The sequence below is a fragment of the Lingula anatina genome, chromosome 8 (assembly GCF_051362555.1).
Source record: "Lingula anatina isolate TDL-2025a chromosome 8, LinAna3.0, whole genome shotgun sequence".
Taxonomy (NCBI): Eukaryota; Metazoa; Brachiopoda; class Lingulata; order Lingulida; family Lingulidae; genus Lingula; species Lingula anatina.
The window spans coordinates 3,094,046-3,111,991 of NC_141774.1; the positions used below are offsets into that span (position 1 = coordinate 3,094,046).

The following is a 17,946-nucleotide window of genomic DNA, read 5'->3' on the forward strand; positions in this document are numbered from 1 at the left end:
ACATCAAGTACGCCACATGTTATGCGCTTTTCTATATAAAAATATTAAGTGTCCTTTATATGCATGTGCGAACACATTAAAAATGTACAGTAAACTTTCCTGTGGCATTGAATACTTCTTTTCAAATTTAAATATGTTTTACGCCCCACTGTTGACCAATTATTAGCTAAAACTGAATTATACAGTGTCAGTATTCATAGAAAAATCTCAGAATATTGCAAAAAGACGGCAAAAATAAGAGTTGTCGTTACTAAAAATATTATGTACAGTTCGACTGGGACCGGAAATTTAATATGATGTACTACACATGATATAATGTATCACGTTTTGACGTAACAAAGATGTAATACGACACAACGTATACATCGTATACAAATATGTCATTCACCTAAAAGACATAGCCTGACTACACGTCTTTACTTTGGCGTGATACGTCACAGACTCAGATTCTGTTACAACATCCTCTAAGTCCTCGAGGAAGCCCTGGCTTTCCCCGCCGACTACCACATCGCCAACATTAATGTGATTTGACGTACTCTGTCGTAGCACAATGTACTGAGACGCCACAGGTCTTATGGTGACATTGTACCAATGTCCAAGACATTTAAAAACATCATCATCTGAAATGAGAAATGAAATATTTTTTATCAGCTGTGGTTCACATATTTATCAAATAAAAACGTACGCTACTTCCTGTAGTGTAAGGTAAACGTTTTAAATAAGTAAACTTTGCATTCAGTTTTTCAACCATTTATATTTATCGTTTATTATTATTATTATTATTTTGGGAACAATTTGAAATCAGAACTCTTCGAGATTCACCTTTTAGCACGTGAACTAAGGAACCTCTAATGGCTGCTCCTTCCCACGCATAGGCAATTTTAAAGATGCGTTTCTCCGGCACGTGCTCTAGCGTCCTATCATCCATGAGGGAACGGACAGGGACTGTTTGGTTAAAGTTGGCATACTGGATGACATCTTCCAACGAGGCCCTTACAGCAGCAAAATATTGGTATGTTCCTGAACAAAACGATTGCCATAGCTGATAAAACATATAATTCTAGTATAGTGGTGTATACTGAATCATGCAAATGTTATAAGCCTTTAATGAAATGTACCATTGATGCTATTCATACAATGAAAATCACGTCATACACTTTGTCCAAAAATGCATGTTTATATTTTATGCCGATTATTGGTTAAACGCCATTGAAATGCAACTTTAATAAGGCCTACTTTAGTAATGTATTCAGGTTATGGATTATGATATATTAATGTGTTAAAATATCACTGAACCAGAGAGTCCTACTACTGACATACATGTAACGTCATAAGTTACGTCAAAAAAGAATTCGACATTGTACAATTAGCCAGAATTATTTCCATACATTGTTTCTTTGGTTGAAAAAAAAGTGTTACATGTAGTATAATTAACTCACCTTTTTCTTGAGTTGCGTACACTTTATGCATGATTCCTCCAGCTTGCTTGCTGACAATGACAAAATCTCTGGGCCTGGGATACTTGACCTTGTCTCTGGTCACAAGAATGGAGTGACCTACCAAAATTATTCAAACAGATAGAAACAAAAATCAGCGTGCGTTTTAAATTTTAATTCAATTGCGTGCGAAAGTGAATATTGAAACGTAACTGAAATAGGAGCAGCATGCCCACTGGAATAACTGTATCTTTATGATGAACTGTGGGTTAACCTTTGGTACAGTTATACATTATTAGTAAAAGGCATCAGACTTTTTATTAATTATGTATAAAAGTTATCGATAACATTGCTTTTATTTGTAGTATTTGTCACATTTGTCACAAGTATTGCAGTAACATGACGCTATGTTCAACAAAATGTACTTACAGACTTGCAAACTTATGATAGAACACATAAAAGGCATAGAATGAGATATCTCGTATTCCACTTTGCATCATATTTCAATAATTCATAAACATTACAGATATCATACATGAATGCCCACCTCTTTGTTTCGTATTTGATATAGGGCACACATAAAACTCTGCATTGCCAGGCTTAATGACCTTCACGTGTGCGTGCAATGTCGTATCTAGGGCTCGGTTGCCATGGTTATAGACTGGTCGCACTAGGCCATTTGGGCATTTCCTCATGTCCCATTGACGGCAGCTATATGAGGTCTAACCGGTTCAATATGCAAGAAAACATATTTCCTAAGGTATTTTGCAGAAGAATTATAAATGACGACTTTGATATTCTACATTTATTGGTGAATGGTGTACATTCAGTTATTAAATATGAAGAAACACATATGTATGTTATTATATAGTGCAGTCATCATTGCTTACAAGAAATGGCATTTGCATATTTACACACATACTTTACGGAAGGATTATAACAGCACCCAATGTAATGTGAAACAGATTGCAGGTCCGTTAATGGTTTATTGTTCTTCTTATTTTTATTTATATTAACTATATACTCTCACACACATCGTCACTGAAGCAGGCCTCCACGTCTCTACACCTGTGACAAAGCTCATCATTGGAATACCGTATGGTAGAGTTACACTGCCGGTAGTCACAGCCGATATACTGAATACATTAAATATACAGCATTAAGTTAAAAACGAGATGATGGTAATTGAAGCCGTCGATTTTTTTTCACACAAAGAGTATATTTTCTGACATGATATTTGTGCACCAATCGGAATTGACATAGTATGGTAAGAAAAACAGTGATCATACAATCCATTTAAAATCTAACTTACACTGTATCAGATCTCAGTTTTGTTAAATTTGTTATTAATTTTACATTTGGCACCTAACTGGGACTTTTACACCCTACAAATTCATGTTCATACTATTAAAATCATGTGTAACTTCTGCTTATGGTAATAGCGTATATATTGTAACAAACGTATCATAAAAGGTTGCTTTAAATCACATACCTCAATTTGACTAGAACATCCCATGTGTGTGTCTACAGAGAAACAGTCGTGATAGAACCATGTTCCACACTGCTCTCTCCACGGCTGAGACTCGTGGCCTGGCAGACATCTTTGTTTGTGGTCACACCACCCACACCCGGGCTGTTCAGTGCAAGATCTACATGTGCTGTACACGGGGCAGTAGCTTACTGAACAGGCGCGGCCCTATGAACAAAAAGGGTCATGCAATTAAAAAACTGTATGTCATTGATAAGATATTACATGTTTTGATAGAGGCATTTTAAAATTAGTGCACAGTTATTTAGCCCATTTGTCTGCATCATTGTTTGGTCGTGAAATCAGGACCAAACACCTGATATTGTGCACAACAATATTGCTTGATTTATTTATTCAGGGTTTTTCTTCTACTAAATTCAATATACGTAACCCCATCGAGACTACCTGGTAACTAATGAAGGGTTTACCTGCCACCCAGGCTGACACCTGCACTGGTTCGGTCCCACACATGTCCCGTACTGTCCACACTTGTTCCTGTCTCTACAGTGGTACACGGAGCAGTCCTTTCCTTCCCAGCCACGGTTACAGTGACATCGTTTATCTTTACCACAACGTCCATTGTAGGTGCAGCCATTGGGACACTCGTTAACTATGGTACATATAGAAGGGTAATGCTGTATAACGATGGGATAGGGAATGAGGAGGTACTTTGTAAATACAATGAAAAATACAGTGGAAATTAGGGCATAATAAAATATAATAGCGTACTTCAAACGCAAGCAGCCAGCTTGAGCATACATGTAGTTGGCCCCTTATGTACATTTGAAAATTAGGTTATGTTATTAGAATGTCATTTATGATAGTTTGTAGTAAAATTATTACCTGCGGACCGTTTACAAATGTACGGAGAAAGACTGAAACAATCATCTTTGTAGATATGTGCATTGCCGTCAATACTCGACAAATTAAACAGTGGGCATTTTCCGTCCTCCTGGAAACCGTTACAAGGATACATGTATGCCAGTAGATAAATCGAAAAATAAAAAAATGTATAAACTATGCCACAGAATCCAAATTCTCACTACCGTATGTTTATTCCATGTATGTATGTATTTGTTTTATAACATGTATGCTAACATGTCACATACTACACATTGATATTGTTAACCTCTTGTTCTGTCTGTATTTCATTTGTCATTGTCAATCTTTTCTATTCAAAACCGGATGGAAGAACACAAAATACCATACCTTATCCCACGTCTCTGTCCATATGCCAAAACTGCGCTCTCCCACCGCTCGTGACCTTAGTATACTGATTGCAAATGCTCGCTCAGACTTCGTAGCAAGATTGACCAACATACTGTATTGACTCTTGAACAAAGTAAAGCAATCAATAACGTTATCTCACAAGATTCATCAAATATTTGCTATATCCCTCCCTGAATACAATATTTATCCTTGTTAGCAGACCAACGACTTGATAAATAAATGTCAATTGAATACCTCACAAGAAGCTCGAGCTTGAGTGAAGTTTTGTGCTCCCCCGACGTACAAGTAACACACCATCTTATTCTGCAGCCATCCAAGAGGACACGAATCTAGAACAGATAAACTCTGTATCATCAGCAGTTCACCAAAACGATTTACCATGAAACCAATTCTGATTGTTTTAGATTTACCAGATTTACCTTGTTTATAAATATCCCTAGGGCAATTCACATATGGTTTATCAAATTACGTTCAAAACAAACTTCATTGAGTGTATTTTTGTATTCATTGTAGCCGAGAACCAAACCACATACCAGAAGCTTCCCGTGGCTCACAACCGCCTCTACCACACTCCTGTATTTCCGGATTCCAGACAAGATGGTTTGGGCACATCTTGGGAATAATGCCACCTTCAGTGCAGCTGTAATACCGCCGACAAACTCTGGAGTCGGGAATGAACTGCCCTACGGGGCACTTTGTTATCTGACGGGGATAATCAGCAGGGAAAACGCTGGGCCCTGAAATATAGCATAAAGAAATATCGTTAGATATTGTCAGTTGTAATGCTTTAATACAAAGAAAGGATAATCAGGCCTTTGGAACCTTAATCATTTAAGTATATAATTTGGTGAATTTTATGCCAATCCATTTATCTGTTCTACACCAAAATATTGGTTGATTTGTTTCAATTTACTTGTTATTGTTATTATTATCATCATCATCAATAGGTTTTTGTTATCCTAACAAAATGTACCAAAAGTAATTCAAGAAATACAATGATGAAATCACACGAAACATTATTAAGGTATCGGATCAACTTTTTCATTTAAAATAACCAATAGACATCATGATAAAACAGTATAAAAATAAAAAAAATGCAAATATGACTTGTTTCAGCTACAGGGGTGGCAGTTTTGAAAACATTCTCACCTGTTTGATAAGAAGACATGGAATTGATGATTGGGTGAATAGAGACCTCGGGGTATGGGAACCCCGTGCCCCTATCTCGTAGCCTCTTCTTGATCTGCGCATGCTCTGTCAGACCCCACCAGTTGGAAGACGCATTCACTGTTGAAGAGGACCCTTCACTTGTCATGTCAAATATAAATGTAGGGTTTTGGAAGACGTTGTCATGGAGAAACGATGATGAGCCACCAGCAACTATGGCTGCCATGTTGTTTGCATCTCTTGCAATATTGTAGTATATGATGTTGTCAGTGGTGACGTCACTCGTGTTCCTGTTGGCTGGAGTTGTCCACCACATCACGTGAAGACCCGTGTTGTTGTAGATGTAGTTGTTTGTGACGGTTCCAGACACACCCTCCAGGTGGAGAACATCACTGTACCTATCTCCCTGTCCGTGCTGTATCACATTCCCATCTATACTGCACTGCTGTGTGTGAAGACCGTTCTCTATTTCTACCACCTGAATGCTCTCTTGCTGGGTTGTAAAGAGAATCTGGTTGCTCCAAACGTTCAATTTATTGTTTTGGAATAAGCTGTGAGTCGTAGCGTGGATGCCACCCTGATTTCCTTCCATGTAATTGTTTGCTAATGTAGCACTGGTTTCAGCGATATTAAGCCGAATAGCTGCTTTGGAATGTTCAGCTGGATGGGAAGTCGAAAGTCCATTTCTGTGAAATATGTTTTTGTTGATGTTTATGTCCCAATCACTCTGTCCAAATGTAGTAATATTCACTCCACCAAGACCATTGCTAAACAAAATTGCCATTAGACCCTAAAAGGCAAATCCAATAGTGTGGATTATGAAATACGTAAAATATACACGTGAACTTGTATTTTAACATACCTAAAATTTTAAACTTTATCCTTAAGAACTCTTATCAATCAATAAAGTATTTGTATGAATGTCAAGTAGCACAATGACATGTTACTAGAATGTGTATGTGAGAATGTAAAATCTTACCTGTATATGTGTCGTTGGAAATCTTGATACCAAAGACCATGCTTTGCAAACCATACGTGTCCCAGCTCCAGGTCCTGCTATATAACCGGATGGTTACACTAGAACTGTTTATTGGAACATCTGAAGGAAGTGAATTGTTTGTCTGGTCAGCATAAAGAAGTCGCCTTGAGAGAAGGGGAGACGATCCCTCGAATATTTCCAGTTGAAAACGTTGCAGATTAAACTGTAAAATTTGGATTGTGATATTCTGTCCAGGTTCAGAACGTATTGCACGCGTGCAATTAAAATCATTTCCTCCGTGCTGTTTTCCGTGAGAATAATAAACCTCAACTCTGTCCTTAACAATAAGCATTTTGGAATTTCGTTCGCAAATGTTATCGACCCCATAAACGTCACTTGGCCATCCCACAGATTCTCGTTTGACCCTAGTATTGAGTGGTACACTTCTTGGGTAAGCCACAACAGCTTTTATCCCAACACCTCTGTTGTTAAGGAACTCATTTCGTTTAATGATGCTTGATTTCACTGCTGATCCAATAAGTTCAATACCGTTCAACCTTGCCTGGACCACTCGTGAGTTCTGTATGATTATACTGGGGGTGAAAGACTGTACAGCTGCGCCGTAGATGTTTCCTTTGTAACCTGCATTAAAAACGTCTACAAAGAGCAATTCGGAAGGGCTAGTGCTGATGTCACCTGAAGCAAACACCAATCCTTGCCAATAAGAGCAATTAGCTGTTTGGTATTGACAGCCAAAGACAATCCTTTCTCTCTTTTCTCCCCTTGCAACTATCCGTCCCAGAACGAGGATCCCTTTGTCCCTTGCTGGCTTAATCCAAACACCAGGTTCAATGAAAACCTCAACACCGGGTAAAATAGTCCAATCTTCTTTTAGATAAAACGGAGAACCTGCTGCTTCTAATGTGATGGACTTGTTCAGCCACCCGCAAAGGACGTTTCCTTGTGGAAGTCCCTCTGTGACGTCAGGAGTGTACACCATCTCGTTCGATCTTGACACAAATGGAAGTACTCGCACTTCCGGTAGATACATGTCGTTGTGTGCATCATATATACGTTTTCTAACGCAACGGGTATTTTCACATCCCCACGTGTTGTATCTGGCTTCAATGGTGTCTGTCCATTTTGTAGAGCGAGTCTTGACATACAGCTCTGCCTCTAGGCCCGGGTTTTGAAGCGTGTTGTTTTGAACATAGACATTTCCATAACCATCTAAAACTAGTGCAGCTGTCACTGGGGGCTGTGACGGCCGACGTTCGTTGTTGCCGGATGAATATGTGTTGTTAGCAATGATGTTCCCTATCAGTCCAACGTTTGGTGTTTTGTTTAGATCATAGGTTGATTTCTTCATATTCATGACAATGATATTCCTGTAATGGTTACCTGATATATCATTGTTCACGAATTGTATTGTCTTTTCATATCCCCGGTATAAGGTCATTGACCCATAGCTGTACTCATTGTCTGTGATGTTATTCCCCGATACTGTCATATGTAGAGCACCACCACTAATGTCAAGTACACTCCCTCTGTTGTCAATGATTTCGTTATTCAAAAACTGGATGTCCACATCTTTCGGGTTGTCATCCCTGACACTGTACTGTAACAATGTGTCCCTGGTATTTCTGATCTTACATCCGTGAATGGTTAACTGTTCTCGATTTCCACGGTCATTGTCAATATGAATTCCATAGTTATTAGAATCTAAGGTTGTATTTTTGATTGAGATGACGAAAGATGGTATCAGTTCATTCACCAGGGGAACATTTGACACTCTATATATCCTAACATCCATTGGTCTGTAGTTTCCTACTATAACTGAGTCTTTTATATCAACACTGACTTGTCCCACATCAGGGTCGTCTGGACGTCTTCTGTCACTCCGTATTCCATTAGTGTAGCCTTGGTATTGGCCATATACTGCTGTGGAGGAGCCGCTGATTATAACTTTGTCCAATGTTAAACTTGGTTTGTTTGGTGGCAGGTCGTCTGAAAATTACAAATTTCCTTAATGATCACACCATAGATTATATCCCCTAAATATGTCATATTTCACCTTATTTGAGTTCCACAGCCATAATCTCATATCTTGCATTTTTTATGATAGCTCAGGTAACAGAGAACACAATGAAACCTTGAATAGCACTTTAACCCAATGCCGGTGATATGACGTCATCTTCAAAAGGATCAGGCCTTTTTGTAGACAAATAATGTCCATGAATATGATAACATAATATCATTAAAGCCAGTTTTATATTAAGTTGGTTTAGCCTGATTGTTGACTAACATGCTAGTAAGTTATTCTTCTCTATCAAGTATGTTCTATACAAAAAAAAACATGATGTTTTTAATTGCAGTGCAGTTTCTGGCCTGGGCAAACTGCAAATCAATGTATGACAGAAAAAACAATTTTTGACATAATTACTAAATTAAACAATGCATTTGCGCCAATTATCATATCTAATTACAATGTGATACCTACCAATTTATGTTGCTTACCTTTCACCGCCATAATTACTGCGTGGATATATACATTGCACCCAGAACAACTGTGTCTCCAAGTCTTGAGGAACTGTAGAGTGTTAGTAAAGGTGGTGATAACGGAATCCGTCGAGTTCAGACCTACTGTCCAGTTTTTCACTGTATCTGTTAAAAGCAGTTGGAAGTCAAGATAACCACCGTAGATGGTAAAAACCCGTAATCTGAGGTCCGACCTGGTTGTAAAGGTTCCGCATTGTGTACGCGCATACATGTAGTGATAAAATGGCACCATATCGCCTTCATTGGCCAGATATGTAACACCGCAGTCTCTTTTATAGGGAGTAAAATACCCTGTCACTGACCAGCTGGGTGACCCTGATTGAAACAATACAGCATATGAGTTTATGTCTTCCATTCGTGAATCCCTCAGAGTTGCGCTCAGTGTATATGTTTCAAAGGCGTTGTTATCTATATCTCCCACAACCATGTTAGTCATACTTCGCTCTACACCGTCCACGTATATTTGTCGAATGCCTCCCCCAGAGGTAAGAATGGCCACGTTGTCAATGGTATGTCGGTTGAAATCCACCTGTAAAGAAAGACCTGTTCTGCTTGACCCGGAGTCAAAGTATCCAGCAAACTGCATCACCGCATGTTGTATAGAGCTGGGACGAGCCGTCAGACCTAATCGTATACCGGCCCATGTGGACTCTCGCGAATACTTGGTGCACACAACTCTGAAGAACGAAGTGCACCTATGTCTTTGCATACCCGTAAAGCAATTATTTTCCAAGTCCGTTTCAGTCCCAACACAATTTAGTTCTAACCCCAGTTTAGCAGCATCAGAAATCAAGCTCATGTACAAAAGAGAAACATATCCAAGTCGCCTGCATTCTCCGTCCAACCATGTTGTCAACATCGGCCCTCTCAATGAAGAATCATAACAAACTGGTAAAATATCTCCGTTTTCTTCTCCGTAAAGTAGTCCATAAAACGATGCCGCACCATATGATTGCGATGGCCCTCGAAGCAACGAAAATTTACCAAAATCTGTTTTAGATGTGACATTTTTCGTTGTAGCCATCTTTCCTTTGGCGGTAAAGATGCACTTCTTACTCTCTGTTCCACTGACATTAAGTCTTCCTTCAATGTACATCCCCACAGAATCTTCAAATTCTAAAACCACTCCTGGTTCAATGGTAAGTGTGGCGTTGGCTGTCACGTTCAGGTCATGTGTCACCGTGTACGGTCTACCAGTGTCCTTAAGAGTAAGGTCAGTGTAAATGCGACCACAGAGTGTGTGGGGAGTTGGTGCTGGGTCCACTTCTATAGTCGCTGGGGACAAACTGGAGAGATCAGACGTGATATAGAAAGGAGTGTATAGGAACTCTGTTCTCAGAGTGTAGCGTTTTGTATTATCAATAATAACATCGTGCGGATTTGATGTCCCCCAGTAATTTCGTGACACATCAAGTGTTCTAAGGACGGAATTCTCATGCCAAGTGGCCAGTTGATATTCGACCAACATGTTTTCGAAAACATTGTCTGTGAATGTGAAACTACTCGGAAAATTTATCAAGACCATGATGGCACCCACCTCGTGTCTTTTGTTTTCTGTTCTTACATTGTTGTTTCTAAATTTATTTCCAGTCACGAACAAACTGGAGGCAGAAACACAAAGAACACATTGGGACACGTCATTATCGGATAACGTGTTGTTGAGTATTAGGGAGTCAGTTTCTATTAATAAAGCCGCTGTCCCTTTTGTTTTAGAAACAGAATTCTCATTCACTTGGACGGAACTGAGTCTGCTTGTTCCACATACATAACCAGACCCCAACTTGAGGGCGGTTTCGCCCTGGTTGAGAAAGACGTTGCCAGACACTACGATGTCTGTTAGAGCACACTGTCTGGCCCGTGGTACTGATATACCAAATGTATTATCCATCAGGGTGTTGTTTTGAAAAATAAAGCTGACTTTATCTGATATTGTCCACACCGAGGTTATGCCAACAGACAAAGCATAGTTAGAGGAATTAATGAATTCATTGTTCTTCACGGTAACATTCCTCTGGATGTGCTCAAAGTACACATGGTTCATGTTATTCACAAAGGCGCTGTCCTGAAGCACAATCGTACCGGATCCCCTACCCACGTGCAGACCTGCCTCTGAGGAATGTACCACCCGAGAGCCTGATATGCGAATTGGTTGCAGCTGATTCTCAATAAAAATTCCATATCCGGACTTTGTAACTTTGACGTCATTCAATGATAACCCCGTAGAGTGCCCTGAATAAGCTGTAAAAATACATACGAGTTTGTATATATTATTTTAACTTACAAAAGAAAATTCTTGTCAAACATCTTCATGTATTACGTCATTATGCACTGAATTTATACGTATATGTATTGGTTCATAAATAAACAGTAAAGTCAGTGGCCTATTTAGCGATTTTCATAGGTTATAAAAATCAATTAGTAAATTCACGATTCTTCAAAGTTGTTTGGATCTATTAGTCATGTAAAATTAAAACATACATCTGCATGTGTTAAAAAGAGACAAGACATTTTTTCCATAAAATTAATGTCAACTCACCGGCAACGGACTGAACTGTAAACATTCCTTGATACCGTTCGCTAGAGTCAATATTGAGTCTTGAAATTGACAGCAAGACTGAACCGCCACTTGTGTAGAGAGGAGACGGCATGTTCACCTCTGCACCGTACATATACACTCTCTCCAGCCGCCGGGAGGACGAACTGTTTCCGTCAAATAAATCCAGTACGTTACGATGTGTGTACGATCGTGTCCTTATGAACAGTACGCGCACCGCCAAAATATATCCTGGGTTTTGACTTCGAAACACCTATATGATGGAACATAACAAATTAAAACACATGTAATACTAATATGAAACAACGTCGCTAATGTAAGTACCCTCATTTACACATGTACTTAAATAATTCAACGCTGGAGCTAAATGATTATTTACTCAAAATGTAAAGATGTATGGCCAGAAACTTTTGTGAAAGTTTCTTTTACAACATAGGCTACGCGTTGAACAAGCCAATTCTTAAATATGACGAGTCAGTGAGCTGTAAAGGTCTAATAAGTATCGAGTGGCCTACCTGAGAACAGGAAGACCTTGACCCCAGATGAAGGTCAGTACTGTCAAAGCTGACTATGAGCGGTTCTCCATCAGGAACCGTTGTTTCCGGCAGTTGGCACATCTTATAGGAGGGCAGCGGGGATGTCCTGTTGTAATATACACCTGCTTTATGGACATTAGAAATCTGGGTATTGTCCATTGCCAGGTCACCACCAAAGCTTCTGAAGGAAACCCCGTTTCCCATGCTGTCCTCAATGTTACTATTGTTGATCGCCGCATGTCCAGTTATATCTCTGAGTAGAACACCATTTCCGATGACATTTGTGATGTTCAGGTTATCAAGCACAGGTGGGATTCCGCTAACAGATATGGCTGCTGTATCATTTGAATGTGTCCCGATGTTAGGAAGACCAGCGAATTCGATGTCGACATATTGGAGATCACTTAAACCTGACACGGAGGAGTTAGTCGCCAGCTGTATCCCAGACCAGTACTTGGCTGTTTCGTTGGCATTCCCACGATAACCAGAGTAACCTGAGCACTGCAGCCACACGTCTTGACTATGAACTGAAAAATTAAATAACATAATGGGAAATGGTATGTAAAGAGAACTCGATGTTATTGTTCACAGTTTATTTTGGTTACAGTTGACTCATTTTACACATTTCTGAAAGTTGCTAAGTGTTAGGATAATGACAATGACAAAACCAATGGAAGACAGCGGCATTGGTGGCAGCTATTTCAATTTGTGTTTTTACTCACAACAAATAGATGGTCTAGGAGGTGGAGAACGAGAAAAAAGTTGAAAATACTGTCTATTAACACATGGTATGCAGATCATTGCAGAAAAGATCAAAAGACCAAAGGGATGACTGCACAACTCCAACAATTACAACAGTAACATTGTAGCATATTGGAATCAAAGACAAAGACAAGAGTGCGCCAACAGTTTTGAAGAGCTGGGTTCAAACGTTCCAGGCAAGAGATCAAAACCCAAAGCCCTTGCAATTAAGATCGACTAAGACCACAACATATTTTACCTGGAACTAGTGAGGCTTGTGTGTATGAACTTAGATCTTGGCTCAAGTCCAACTACTTAGTCAGAGACAGCACCCACACTAGACAGTATCAGAGTTGGAGATTCTGTTATCACAACAAGCACAGAAGTTAGAAATCTTGGTGTAATTTTCACCAGCCAATGTGACATGGCATTTGTGACTTCTAGACTCGATGTTTGCAACAGTTACTATCATATGGAAAAACTTCAGTCTATTCAGAATTCAGCAGCTCGTCTCTTTTGTAAAACTCAGAAATCCGACCACATCACACCAGTTCTCTACAATCTTCATAGCTTACCAGTCTCTCAAAGAGTAGTTTATTCGATTTTACTCTTGACTTTTAAAAATGTAAAGGGCGACTGTCCATTTTATATGAACAATATAATGAACTTTTTACTCCTCTTAGAACTCTTCGTTCCAGTGGTCAATTTCAAATCAAGCGAAATGATACCAAAAAAACTCTAAAAACATATGGTCACAGGAGTTTTGAGATTGCTGCACCAATTTTATGGTCCAATTTTATTAACGATACATCTGTGTCTTTGAACCACTCTTATTACTGTTTTTTTTTTTAATAAAAACCTTTTTAGTTAAGGAATATTTTGGTTAATTTAATCTCTTAGTTTTAAATACTTTTATGTTAGTGTTTAATTGATCTTTTTTAGTTTTACCTTTTATATGTAAGTGTAAACAGCGCTGAGACGCAAGTGTAGCGCGGTTTTAAGAAATGTATTATTATTATTATTATTACCATCACTTGTTAAATGAACGAAAGCGATCTGTTTGAAGAAAGCCATCTGTTCAAAGATGAGACTGAAGCATTCTCTGAATACAGTATGTCTATTGCTGTTATGCCTCTGAGAGCGCATTCAGAACAGCGGACTAGGAGTGGATCTAGAACAGATGATTTTCGGACTAACTGATCCTCTGACTAATTATGTCCAACCCCAATTAAACGCATAGGGTCGAACAGAGCCAAGAAAGAGGAACAGAGACAGGCAGAACAATAATTAAGATTACATGAGTAAGGAATGGTGGACAGGAAGCAGGTTGCAGTCCTGAATTTCATTAACAGCTAATCTCACATTGCTCTATATTCGATTTGTGTATGAATAATGATAGTTGTGTTGGTCTGAGCCGGTGGGGCAGGAATGGTGGTTCTACAGGAATGGATGTCCGGGGTCACATATGATTAGTACAGGTTAGGGTTAGTCGTAGCATAAGGGTAAGAATATGGGACGAATGTCATCTGTACAAAATAACGGGGAGAGGACTAGGGTTCCTAACGGACATTCAGCTCCTCTATATTGTTCTAACTGTAAATTGATATCACTATATCTCCATTCCTTAACTATAGATTACTAACAACAGAAAGACAGACAATGACTGTATTATACTTTAATATTTTGGTTCCCATGCAAAGACCTATAGTCGAGTAGCCAGAACGCTAACCCTGCAATGTTTTTTCTTGTCAGCTTTTTTCTAAAATGCATTCTTCAGGCCGAGAGAAGCAAAATTAGCTTGGTTGCTACTTCCGAGACATTAATTTCTTTTTAAGTATGGCCGTCATATGAGAAAAATGACCAGAAGTCACCGGGTATACTTTATTAAGAGCTTTTTTGATCGTTTATCCTATCATTCCTCCGGTCGGGGACGTATCAAACACTGCACAATGAGAACTTTAGCAATAATCACTTACGTACAAGAAATACTGATAATGTTTTGATACCTGAACTTACATTATATTCCATTCAATACATAAAATAAAATGGACAAATAAACAAAAAATCTAGGTTAAAAGAAATGTTCACATGTTGCAGACAATAAAAAGCAGACGCCTATAAAAGTGTCGAGTTTAGTTTTTCTGTGGTTAGCAGTGAAAAAAGACGCCTGATTATTAAGTTTAATTTTTTCGTGATAGATCACTCTGCAATTCACCAAACAAAGAAACATCCCTGACATTGGCCTTAGGCTATTATAAAAGATTACACAATTGCAATATCATGGTTCTCAAAAGTGGTAAATACATGAATAAAGATAACAGGTCAGTAAGATACTCACAACAGTTGCGTACACGGACCCCATCGTGAGGACAGTCCCAGAGAGAGCTCTCATGTCCATCGCATCTCACGTTGTTCAGAAGAATACTTCCAGTGCCACTGCCTCTGTTATATACTTTGGTACACGTTTTATATCCCAACATCCTGGCAACAACTCTGTTGTTGTTGTTATAGTAGGAACTACCCCAACCAATCTGACAAACGGTGCCAAAACTACCTGAATGGAGAAAATTATACGTACTCTTTAACAAACATTTGTAGAGATGGATATTCAGGTTTGTAGGAAGTCAGGCTCAGATGGGGGCTAACAATTCAAAACGATTGAAAAATAACGCCTGTCTTTGGTCGTGAGGGGGGGGAGACTCTTGCATTTATAACTGATGTATTTAAATATGTGAGAGGGGGTGGTAATTTCGCTTTGCCTCCTACCCTCTCGGCTCCTATGATAATAAGCCAAATAATGATAAAACGTACTCTTTATGTGGTTTACCAGTCAATATTAATGTTCGACGGGAATAACGTTTTCTCCTACTCTCGAAACATTACTCGAATGCACGTGGATCCAACGTATAACATAAATTCAATTTTTAATTTTTGGCATAGTTCTAAAAAACTGGACAGCAGCAACTATTGTTGTAACAGTTTGTAAGGTCTGAATTGGGAGATATTAATTGCTTTGCGGGAAATATAGACAGATTTCATTCCACAAACTTCGAGGTGAGAGTTTTGTTCCGTCATTTCCTAATAATAAAAACTAGAGTTGTAACACATAATTAACATTTTGTAACTTACAAAAAAGAATAATAAATAAATAAAATATAAAAAAGAAAAATAAACTCTTCAAAAGCACAAAGACATTCTACACTGCATATACCTTGGTATAAAAGCTCCAGGCGTCCAAGATGATTTTCCGTGAAGTCCCCGGCCAATCGGGCACCATCGAACCAAACAGGTGGCTGCTTATCATCCCTTCCAACATTGGGTGGGTCAGCAGCCGTGAAAAGTATACGTTTGTCCGGTTGTCCCACTGCCAAAAGCCGTCCCTCAACGCGCACGCCGACAGCCGGGTCGAATTTAACGGTAACGCCAGGTTCTACATTCAGCGTTACCCCCTGCGGTACTGTGATGGAATTGTTGACGTGGAACGGTTGATCTGATAAACGTAACGTCAGATCCGCGGTAGGTGAGGCATCTATGACGGTATAAGCATTCGAAAGCGCCGAACGAGTCCCGAAAATTATGAAAAAGACGGAAAGTAATTTCCCTCCAACTCCGGTCGATTCCATGTCTCACCTTCGAGTGAGGTTATTTAATCATATAGTTTATCGTTATACTTCCAATGAAAAGCATATCTTATCAACAAGGAGAGTTAGAAGATCAACATTTCTATCTTGTTCAAACGATGGCTGACTTAATGACTTAGTGATTGCAAATATTTAATCAAATTTGAAACGAGACATCACAGGAAAATAGTTTAAAATATAACATTACCAGCATTGTTTTTTTCTAATGCAAAAAAGAAAAATGGTTTTCTTTCAACCAATTAAGTTATTTTCTTCCACCCAAATGTTTATACTTTGCCATAGCGATCTTTATGTGTGTTTAAAAACATGCACAAGATACCAACATCCTTCTCGTTGTGCTTTATCGTGTAGGAATTATTTTATCCACCCTTGTTGTAAACGCGTGAGTACGTGCAGGGACAGATGCGGTGAACTTATTTAACCATTCTAAAAGGTCGAAAAGGCACACTATTACGCTCCCCAAAGAAAGTCCCCCCCTCCCCAGACCCTTTGAACAAGAACTTGATCTCTATGGATACGTCGCCAAAAGTGTAATTTCCTCTATGAAAGTGAACACACACCCAGCATGCACTGCCTTGCCCCAATGTCCCACAGATGATGTACATGTATTTTACGCAACAAATACAGGTATCAGTTATACAGTTTTTATGATTTAAGTATTTTTATGTATGTTGTAGCCTAAATTCACAACGGTCGTAAAACAAATGTAGGGAGAGAACCTACTTAATATATATTTATCCCGAACAACAGAAGCTTAATGTAATATGTTTGTCTCAATCTCCACTATTTACAGGGTGGTCCACAAAAAAAGACCTCTATATTTTACCTTCCATCTCAATTTTAATATAATTAAGATATTTCCAACTTTATGTCACCAAAGTGTTCCATTAGGATGACCATTTATCCTGGCAAATTCTGCAGAAATTGATACCTTTAAGGTAGTCAAATTTCAATCATCATCATCTCACGCCGCACGGACTTTCCTTGGCCACCCTCTTCACCAGATCTCAACCCCCCAGATTTCCTCCTTTGGTGGTCACCTTAAGGAAAGAATTTCTGTTTAAAAGCCACAAACTCTAGACTCTCTGAAGACCAACATTCGAGAAAAAGTAAGGAACAGTCCGGCTGACATGAATGCAAAAGCCAATGCAAATTTCAACGTTAGTGTGGCTGCCGTTATTCAGCAGCGAGGAGTGTGGATAGAGCACATTATCAATTATTGAAATTTGACTACTTAGGTTTCCAATTTTTGCAGAATGTGGAAGGATAAAATAATCATATTTATGAAAAAATTTGGCATAAGAAAGTTGTACATATCTTAATTATATGTACATCAAATTTGAGACGGAAAACTAAATAGGTAGTTTTTTATGGACCACCCTGTATACATCTGTGTTGCGTTTCCAATGACGACGTACCCATAACATGGCATAGATTCAACCAGGAAGGTTAAAAGTTATCAATAGATGTGTGAACGCGTGGGAAAGCGGTGGAAAAGGAATGACACCGGCTGAAACGCCACTTAGGGACCGGTCATTATTTAAGTTAGAGGGGGGAGGTGGAGGAGAAAATGTG

General features: G+C 38.9%; 1 protein-coding gene across 1 annotated transcript in view; it reads right to left on the minus strand.

Moving 5' to 3' along the window:
• The window catches only part of LOC106156309 (uncharacterized), a 40,438-nt gene extending 24,085 nt beyond the window's left edge, over positions 1 to 16,353 (minus strand). The window contains exons 1-18 of the mRNA XM_086994082.1: positions 15,942 to 16,353; positions 15,069 to 15,284; positions 11,969 to 12,516; positions 11,436 to 11,706; positions 8,858 to 11,137; positions 6,750 to 8,347; positions 5,344 to 6,151; positions 4,728 to 4,931; positions 4,429 to 4,523; positions 4,174 to 4,296; positions 3,808 to 3,916; positions 3,393 to 3,574; positions 2,929 to 3,132; positions 2,471 to 2,572; positions 1,984 to 2,158; positions 1,440 to 1,556; positions 823 to 1,020; positions 389 to 620 (exon numbers count right to left, since the gene is read on the minus strand). Of these exons, the coding sequence (XP_086850208.1) occupies positions 389 to 620; positions 823 to 1,020; positions 1,440 to 1,556; positions 1,984 to 2,158; positions 2,471 to 2,572; positions 2,929 to 3,132; positions 3,393 to 3,574; positions 3,808 to 3,916; positions 4,174 to 4,296; positions 4,429 to 4,523; positions 4,728 to 4,931; positions 5,344 to 6,151; positions 6,750 to 8,347; positions 8,858 to 11,137; positions 11,436 to 11,706; positions 11,969 to 12,516; positions 15,069 to 15,284; positions 15,942 to 16,353 (7,874 nt within the window). The remainder of the gene's footprint in view (positions 1 to 388; positions 621 to 822; positions 1,021 to 1,439; positions 1,557 to 1,983; positions 2,159 to 2,470; positions 2,573 to 2,928; positions 3,133 to 3,392; positions 3,575 to 3,807; positions 3,917 to 4,173; positions 4,297 to 4,428; positions 4,524 to 4,727; positions 4,932 to 5,343; positions 6,152 to 6,749; positions 8,348 to 8,857; positions 11,138 to 11,435; positions 11,707 to 11,968; positions 12,517 to 15,068; positions 15,285 to 15,941) is intronic.
• Between the last annotated feature and the right edge of the window lie 1,593 nt (positions 16,354 to 17,946).